General features: G+C 42.3%; 1 protein-coding gene across 1 annotated transcript in view; it reads left to right on the forward strand.

Moving 5' to 3' along the window:
- Positions 1–6,802: 6,802 nt before the first annotated feature.
- The window catches only part of LOC108752926 (synaptic vesicle membrane protein VAT-1 homolog-like), a 25,585-nt gene continuing 23,028 nt past the window's right edge, over positions 6,803–9,359 (forward strand). The window contains exon 1 of the mRNA XM_018494151.1: positions 6,803–7,509. Coding sequence (XP_018349653.1) covers positions 7,202–7,509 — 308 coding nt within the window. The 5' untranslated portion in view covers positions 6,803–7,201. The remainder of the gene's footprint in view (positions 7,510–9,359) is intronic.

Raw genomic sequence — 9,359 nt, forward strand, 5'->3', positions numbered from 1 at the left:
TAAATCACACATGTTTAATTTATTAATTTAGTATATTTTTTTTTCTTTTGCTAATATTTATTCTATATATATTTATAAGTAGCTATTTATTATTCTATTCTGTTTCTCTCTATCGATATTCTGTTAAAATGTGCAAGTCACTTTACACAATCTACTTTCGATGGATTTAACTATCTGATATGTGTATGCATATTTCTGTGTCAATCATATGTATCATTGTGCATGCCGTTACTTGTAACTGGCACGTTATTCGTATCAACGTGAAGGATACATAATAATGTTGACGAAAGGAAGAGTTCAAAGTTACCGAGCCGAAACGCTAACCGAGCTTCCTGTTATGTAGTTTTATTCCACCGTTTGCGTAAGAGGTGGAGCTACGTTCTGAAAAAAAGTGTTTCGAGCGAATCGATCGCTCTTCTTATATGTTTTAAAAGACATACGATAAAGCATGGCACAAGAATGATGAATATTTACACCACGTAATGAGATTAGAAAAAGAAAGAGAAAGAAACAATTTGAAAAGGTGGAGAAGATAGAGAAAAGTGAAAAAAAAAAAAAAACAATGTTCGTCAACGCAAACTCTCGACCCGAAGTCGATAGGATACCGGCGGAACTCCGCCGTATATCCGGCACGGATCAAGGCAATGAAACGGACCGGATGCAACGCGATTCTCGAATCTGATACGTCGGCAAATGACGTGACCCGCCGTCGAGCTCGCGACACGCCAACGAATATGGTAACCGCGTTTCGATATTTTTTTTCATACACGACTCCGTCTCTTGAACGAAATCTTCCGGATAATCGCACGATGTGGACGTCAATGCGCCCTGGTGGCATTTCCTCATTTAAAGATCGTCATCGTCCGATGACGCGAGAGCTAGGAAAGACATTGGTTCAAGGGTCACGTTTCTACGTCCGTATCGATGCAGGATAAAAAAGGCAGCTGATAATGCGCCGCGATTTCACATGAAATCTTATCACGCCGGTAATCGTGCGGCGCGTTATTGTTTAAAGCATTTAAAGTCGGAATAAAAAGCCCACGCTGTGCCGCGAGTGATAGCGCGAGCGCAGAACATTGCAAAGTCGCCCTCGTCGAATTAGAATTATTTCGCCTTGGTTATCGCGTCTATTACAATTGCGCGTCCATTACTCGTCGCAAATGCTGACCAACTTAATTGTTCACCACGCGCGCACGAGTTTTAAACCCGAATCGTACTACAAGTTCTAAACATGGACTTTGTGAATTTCAGCCGTTGCCAAACTTGCTCGGATGAAAAAAAAGTCAATACAAATAATACGTGAAATCCTGTGTTCTGTATTCTGTAACTTTTAACGACACTGTTGGTATAGTTGTATTATCGTAGCGCATGTATTAGTCGAATATTTCATGTGTCGTACGACAAACTTCTGGTAAAACAGAGAAGAGGCCTCTCTGCCTTGTAGCCGACTACAAATAAACGTAATAGTAAAACAATCTGTAAAATTGTTAAATTCGTAATATTTTGAAAATATATTATTAAACATCGTTAAATTTTTAGAAATTTTCTATTTTATAGCCAATCAATGCGCTTAACAAAATTTGTCGACGAATGAAATATTATAGTCATACGTATACCGTAAAAAAGTTGTGCGACGATAACAAACTGTTGTTACAGAATGCTGGGCATTGATAAGATCAAGCGAGAAAAAAAGATCGAAACAACTTTCAATATTTCTCGTATCTTCAGCATATTTGACGAAAGAATCACCAGAAAAGTATACGTCTTCCGTTGGATTCGCAGAAAAATCGAAAAATATAGAGTGAACGGACGTAATAAAATCGCGTCTTGTTTATCGAATTATCACAGAGGAAGATTGTCCTCTATTGAAAATAAAATCGTATCGTTCCCAAGATTGACGTAAGATAATGCATCATATTGACGCAAATGCTGCCGAGCGAGCGACTGTTACTTAAATTGGTGACCGCGCGTGAATGCATAGCTCGTATTGACAAGACACGTATACCAACGTATGCATGTATACGTGATCGTACCCCGCGCTTTTGCACGATTAATAATTACACAGTACTCCCGGTATGGCTTGACAATAGTGCGAGGTGTGCACGTCGCTGTCATTGTCTCGCGAGGTCGCCACGTCGCGAGTTTGCTGTAAAATCAACTAACGCCAATGATTCCGTTGATGTTTTTCCGCCCGTTAATTTCAGCGAAAATTGTAAAAGACACCCGACAGGGAATTATGTAGGACATATGACGAACTGGCGAAGGGAACTACGACGTATTTAGAAAAAATATGAGCCCCGTAGTAATCGTCTATGATCGCTAGAAATAATGTTATCATAAATAATATTTATGATTACAATTTATAATAATAATATCATATCAACTATTAAATAATATTTTAATCAAGCGTTAGCTGAAGTTTTTATTTACACGGAACGAACGGTTTTGCTAAAATATCTAAGAATTTAACTACACCGAGAAGACTATTAGATTTTAAGAAATATTTATTTGAATAGTATTAACGAAACATTTACTTATAGTAAATATTTATTTTATAAAAAAATAAATTAAATTAAATAATAGTTTTTTAAATCAAATTAATTAATAGTTTTTGTGTATCAAATAAACATATCTTTATAATTATAAGTACCTAAAAATTTAATTGGTATCATAACTCAAACAAATAATTTATTAAAATTTAGTTTATTTTATCAACGTAGATGCAATCCGAAAATAATTTTGTTGGACCATCGAAATAATTATGTAAAATATTCGAACTATAGTTGCAACAACATCAAAACTTTTTACAGCGTGCTTGAGTTTTCTACATAATTATTTTGATAGTCCAACAAAATTATTCTTTGTATCTATCTAAATTTTTATAAATATTTAACGAAATCGATTTTTTTTGCTCTGTACAATCGTTAGTTTCTCGATTGCGACAATTGTCGCAATTATATATCATATGCGCCGAAATAATATACGTCCACTTAGAAACGTTTCGGAAAAAGAAAAACGGGTTCTGTATATACATTCGCGAGCCGTTCCCGAAGACCTCGACAGAAAAGCTTCGGACACTTTTTGCCCTCCCGACAATATAAGTCATTCATCCCAATCAGTACATCCTCTCATTGCACTCGTGCATGATTCTCATTACCCAGTCCAATTGTTTCGCGAATTCAACCGCACGGCTCGCCGCAGATCGCGATGTTCATCGTCGCGCGATAAACGCGCGACGATCGTAACACGCGGGCAGCGTCGAACAATCCTAATCATGCGTCGTATATCAATTATTCATATACAGTCACGCAATTGACATGAAATGCACATACTGTGCAAAAGTATGCTGTATAGATGTGTAATGACTGTCGTTTCGCCGCAACATTCGCGTTTTCGCGCGGAATCCGAAACCCGTCGGGAAGATTCGTTCCAACAAAAGCATGCGATAATTCTCGTCGACGATAATCGCGTTACGCTATCGTGAACGTCAGCGCGTAGCGTTGCGACGCGGACACAACGTTGCCAAACCGCAACGGGAATGACTCCGATTTGTTTCGTGAGCACGAATCTCGTTTGCGAGAATTACGAGCGGTACGCAACGTATCGTACGAGAAACGCAGCCGATTTCTCGGAGAGCGATGCGCTCACGGTATCAGCTGCGTCTGACGATCGAAGGAGAGGAGGAGAGACATGTGCGGTAGAAGGTTCGCATTTGGCGAGGCGTGTTTCCTCGCTGAATCGAGGAACGGACAGACGGATGGACGCAGGATGCGCACGCACGCACTCCTTCGCGCGTGGTGGAAAGCACACGCACACTATGCGTGGCGTAGGAATACACGCGCGTTTCGGGCGTCGTCTGCTGGGCACTACTTTCCGGCGACCGCCACTCCGTAGATGCGACGCCGAGAAGCGAAGGATGAGTGAATTTTCAGGGCCGACGGCCCGGCGTCCCTACTAGCACGATTCATCGGCGCAACATTGGCCCAATATATCTTTGATGTTTAACCAATGTTTAATCAATGTTTCATCAATAAATTGCGCTGTTCCGGATACGAATGCAGACGGAAAATACAGCGAGAACTGAGCGCATTAACGAGATCGTGTGATGATGCCGCACGAAATGGATTTCCTACGATGTAGAAAACGTGTATCTTCTATACGTTTTAAACATGGTGCAACTCTTTTTATTCTACGACGTTTTTTGTTCATTCGCTGTAGATTGTAAGTTTGGTCGACTAATAATGCCTCATCAATGTAGATTAACTTTTTTAATCTTGATTCAATTTACTTTTCATCTTTTTCCAGTTCTAAAAATTAGAGAAAGATGATGAGGGTAGGGTGAATGTTGAGCCAAGGTTAAAGTTAATCTTTATACATTGGTGGAATTGGAGGCCTAATCAAAATAATGCACCGCTAAGCCTGCAATTGCTATCCGCTATCATCGTTTTTATCGACGTTTAATCGACAGAATATTGTTAATTGATAGATTGACGGATCCATTAATTAATTGATGGAATTAATTAGTGCGAGGTATTTCGATTGCATAATAATTATACTGAGGGATATTTAAAAATTATTCGACGTAAACTTTATAATAATATTTATAATACAAAATAATGAGAAAATAATAAAACTTGATGAGAATAATATATCAAATTTATTGTACGCACACATCGCTAATAAAAGAATCCATGTGTATGAAGAATAAAAATGTAAAGTTGCATGATGCATATATTATTTGTATAATATACATAAAAGATAGCCGGTCTGTACGACAGTTTAATTACTTAATAGGCAAAAACTCATCGAGTCACTTTAATAGCAGAGTAACGGTTTTCATATAAAACACTAATAACATATTGAGGTTTTATGTACTGTTGTGCATGTAATGTATGATAATTACGCCACGGCAATATTTCTTATGGTGTACGTTTCTATACTTAATACTAATGTCCTAAGTAAATTTTCACAATGACGAATGAACGCAACAAATTTATCGGCGAAAGACGATGGAAAGTTCTTCAGAAGCATCTGAAGCAATGATTCATACGATAAAGGCGTGTGTTTCCCCAAGATTCTGAACGTCGCTATTGTTTTATCGCCGGCTCTTTCAACCCTACCACAGAAATTCCAGATATAAGATCGCGCGATGAACGATCCGTCCCTATATTATTCTACTATAGCAAGAATGTGCTGAAAAATTTATCGTATCCAATATTATTAATTTTAGCTTGAATTCAAGTAGAACACAAGTCACTGTGACATCGAAATGACGTCAAAATGGCTCCAAATGATTACTAATGCAAATTAACTTTAATCTCGATTTAAATTATCTTCTTCATCTTCAAATTTTTAGAACCGGAAGAAGGGTTAAGCCGAGATTAAAATTAAATTGAATTGATAGAAACGACCATAAGAGTCATTTAATTTTTCAGTCAGGTATACGATTTATTTTAACATCATTCGGACATTATCGTAATTTATTTTGTTTGAAAAATGTTGGAAAGTAACATTTCTACAAATATCTCCAAATATCTCTAATAAAGGCAAGAATCAGGGAATTCAGGGACTGCGTCACATCCAAAAAAGTGTAATATCCTGTAGGATCCTGATGCTTTCCGGCAAGAAATATAAAATGGCATATAGTTTACATATAAAGAGTATAGAGTCTTGAATATTAACAGGTAATGCATAAAAAATGAACAAATTAAAGTTCTTAATTTTCTTTTCTTTCCATCGAACAAAAGACTCTGATTGGTTGATTTTCTCGTGCTTCATGCATTATGCAAAGATCTGTGACCTTAAGAGCCGTGGCGCACAGAAAAACTTAAGCAGGAAGACGTAAGCAGAAAAAAATATTGGATTTGTTATTGTTTATATTATGGCCTTGCAGTCTCTATTGTAATTGGTTAATTCGCTCGCTGTTTGAATTTTTTTTTCGCGATGCGATCTTATAATAACACAATGACTTGTTTCATTTCTTTAACATCGGTAAATATAGAGGTGTAAAAAAATAATTATTCACCGTGTTACAACTGCGTTATCTATCTCTAATCGCTGAAAAACATTCTATGATAAAAATGTCGAAGAGGTATATTTTTGCATACTCGGTTTGCACCGCTCGGCGGACTCGCAATTCTTTCGATGGGATGACCGCGGTGGAACCCCATAAAAATGTATATGTGTTCTTCGCGTTCTCCCCCTTTTCCTTCGATTATTCATAGGAACAATTACACGGTCGCGTCATCAAGATCAGTTAGACGGACAGCGCTATGTGGTATCGCTCCGCGCGATTTGTAATTACAAAGAGCGCGTAAGTACATCCGTCGGGGATCGATCGGTCAGCTTGAAGCTGCTTGAAGCTGCCCAAAGCTGCCATGGAACGGAGTCGGGCATTTTGAAAAATTTTTAGGTTATAGTACATGGTGATCGGAAGGAATGAAACGCGAGTATGGAAAAGGAGATGCGATGCAACGGGACTACTTCGTCGCGGCGAAGCAGGAGTTGCACGCGTGCGATGCCGTGCGATTCGTCGCGACGCGACACGACGTGGTGTGGCGCGGCACCTACCGGGCTGTGCGCGCGTCCAGCATGCTTCGAACGACATAGCGAATGACGACCGAGGACTTTACGATCGACGATTGGTTGTTCGGAAGGGGCGCGCGGTTGCTAAGCAACGGCAACACCGCGCGCATTACCGGCCGGCGTAGCCGGCACTACGAACGGAAAGAGAGAGAGAGAGAGAGAGAGAGAGAGAGGCAGGCAGAGAGAGGGAGAGAGAGAGAGAGAGAGACAGAAAGAGAGAGAGACTTTTACATAGTGGCGCAGAATTTCGTCCAGAACGACAGTGGCTTTCATGGAGCGCGTACGCGGCGGATTGTAAACGATATACCGTGCGAAGCGGAGCGGACCACTCACACGGACGGGCGCGCTTTCTCTCCCTCCTTTCTCTCTCTCTCTCTCTCTCTCTCTCTCTCTCTCTCTTTCCTCTCTCTTCCTCTTTCTCTCCATCCTTCTCCTTCTCTCCTTCGTTCCAGTCTGTCTCTCCTCCGTCTGTCGCTCGCGATCACGGACGGTACGACGCACGCTCCCTTTCTTGACGTATCCCCGCCGCCGGCCGCCGGAGATCCTCAGTCTCGCGGTAAAGGACGTCGCGTGAGCTTCAGAGTTTTAGGGCGTCTAAAAGGAAGAGGACATAAAGATGGCAGAAGACAAGAACGAGACTAGTCCGAGCGCCGAGGGCGAGAAGCCGCCGCAGGAAACGGCGGCAGCGTCGCCGCCGGCCAAGGAAGAGCCGATGAAGGAGCGTAAGGAGGACGAGAAGAAAGTCGAGGAGAATGGCGAAGGCGAGAAGCCGAAGGAGAACGGCGAGGAGAAGACTACGCCGGAGCCGAAGGATATGCGGGCGATCGTGCTCAACGGTTTCGGCGGCCTCAAGAGTGTCAAGGCCCTGAAGAAGCCGGAGCCTGCCCTTGGCGAGGGAGAGGTCCTTATACGCGTCAAAGCCTGGTGAGTTCGTTTCGCTCTCTCTCTCTCTCTCTCTCTCTCTCTCTCCCCCTCTCTCCCCCCCTCCTCCCCCCTATCTCTCTCTTTCTCGCGTTCGCCAATCTCGCCCTTCCGCCCTTTCTCTTTGCTCCGGACTGCTCCGAGTGTTCGCGCGCCAGATTCTTGGTCTATATTCCCTACGCATCGTTCCCAGCGCTGCATCGAGCCGTTAGATGGAACGCCGATAGAAGCCATATTTTCCCTATTAAACCGCTCGAGCGTCTCGAACTCGCGCAGTTTGACCGGCCTGCCCACGATTACCTGCCCACAGAACGAGCGAGCCATTGTCTTACACATATACGTATTATATTTTCGATGTCTAAAATTTCCCGAAAGAATTCCCGATTTCGTCGATTCCAGTTCGATTGATAATCTGCCATTCTCTACCTTCCGACGAGAAAACTGTTTGAATTTTCAAATGGCCTGTCAGAATCGCGCATAAATCGATAAACGGCGAATTTTTCGTTTCTCATTGTTTTCGTTAAATCTTCGTCCGCGGTGAATATGAGATTCAAAGATCCGGAAGGTCACGGAACGAAATAAGCGGCGTCCATATGGAATTTCGTTGGAGAAACCTTTGTCACGAAAATATACGGCAGGGTGCGGCACACGGTTCGACTTTGGGATGCCCTTCGTAATGCATTTTGTTGCACTCGTCGTTCACCGCAGCGCGAAGATGCGAAGGTCGAAGAGGATCGGCATGGAAAAGGAATTATAGGCAATTTCGTCTTTCGTTTTGTTGCGATGTTGATGTAAATTTTCCAGATTGTCCGACCTCTCGCTCTCACTTTCCCACGATAAATTACGGAAGCTTTTGGTGACTACATTTACACTCCGCGATATGCGGGTCGTGCTAGCCAACGAGTAGATAATTACGATCCTAATCGTCTAAACGAGTGGAATTGAGAAATATAAACGTTGAAGCTCGATCAATCCACGCCTCATTAGATCGAAATTATCGCACATGAAATTTTTATTATTTTCATCAACGCTGACTGTTTCATGTGCTTTTTTTTTTCCCCTCTCCAAGTGTAACCTCGCGGGCGCATTGATCGCTCGAGAGATGCGCTAAATAGTCGAAAAATCCGCTTGATACTGACACTTGATGCCGCTACACTTGATGCTCCTGCCCCGTTTAACGACAATACAAAGCACAGGGGGCGTGAAATAAAAACACGAGTCCGAACAACGATTTGTTAACAGTCAAAAGTGTGGGCCCACGTTGTATATTCTCATATTAGAGTTTATCGATGCCCTCCGAACATCCCGTTCGCCACGCACGCGAACTATCTCGATCGGTGTTCGATCATCAATGGTCGATTAATCAATTTCCGAAACGCGGGCGTTGCCGCGAGAATTCATGAATCACGACGATCGGCTATTTATTACATTACATGCGAGAAGGATGCCGGCTTGATTTTTCAATTGTAGAAAGAAGAGAGATGTATGCGTATAACGGCCTCCGCCGCGTGTATCATATCCTGAAAGAGAGGCGGCTTTATCTCTCGCGGCCAGGGACAGTCGCGATGATGATGGTGCACGGGGGAGATGGCGAACATCGGATTCGCCAAAGGCTGCGCGCGGACCTTTTCACGCGTGAGTCACGTTTTATAAAAGCTATTGGGATTGATGAGAAAATAGCCCCCATAGAAGGATATCACGCTGCCAATGCCGGCGAATAAATTTGTCTGCCCCGCTGCAGACATGTTCGTTAAGCTGCGAGCACCTCGTCGTCGTCGTCGTCGACGTCGTCGTCGTCATCGTCGCGCGTCGACGGGATGGACGGCTAAATAAAGTAGTCCCTCAGTTTGTCG

Source organism: Trachymyrmex septentrionalis, unplaced genomic scaffold, assembly GCF_001594115.1.
Source record: "Trachymyrmex septentrionalis isolate Tsep2-gDNA-1 unplaced genomic scaffold, Tsep1.0 scaffold62, whole genome shotgun sequence".
In the NCBI taxonomy this organism is placed as follows: domain Eukaryota; kingdom Metazoa; phylum Arthropoda; class Insecta; order Hymenoptera; family Formicidae; genus Trachymyrmex; species Trachymyrmex septentrionalis.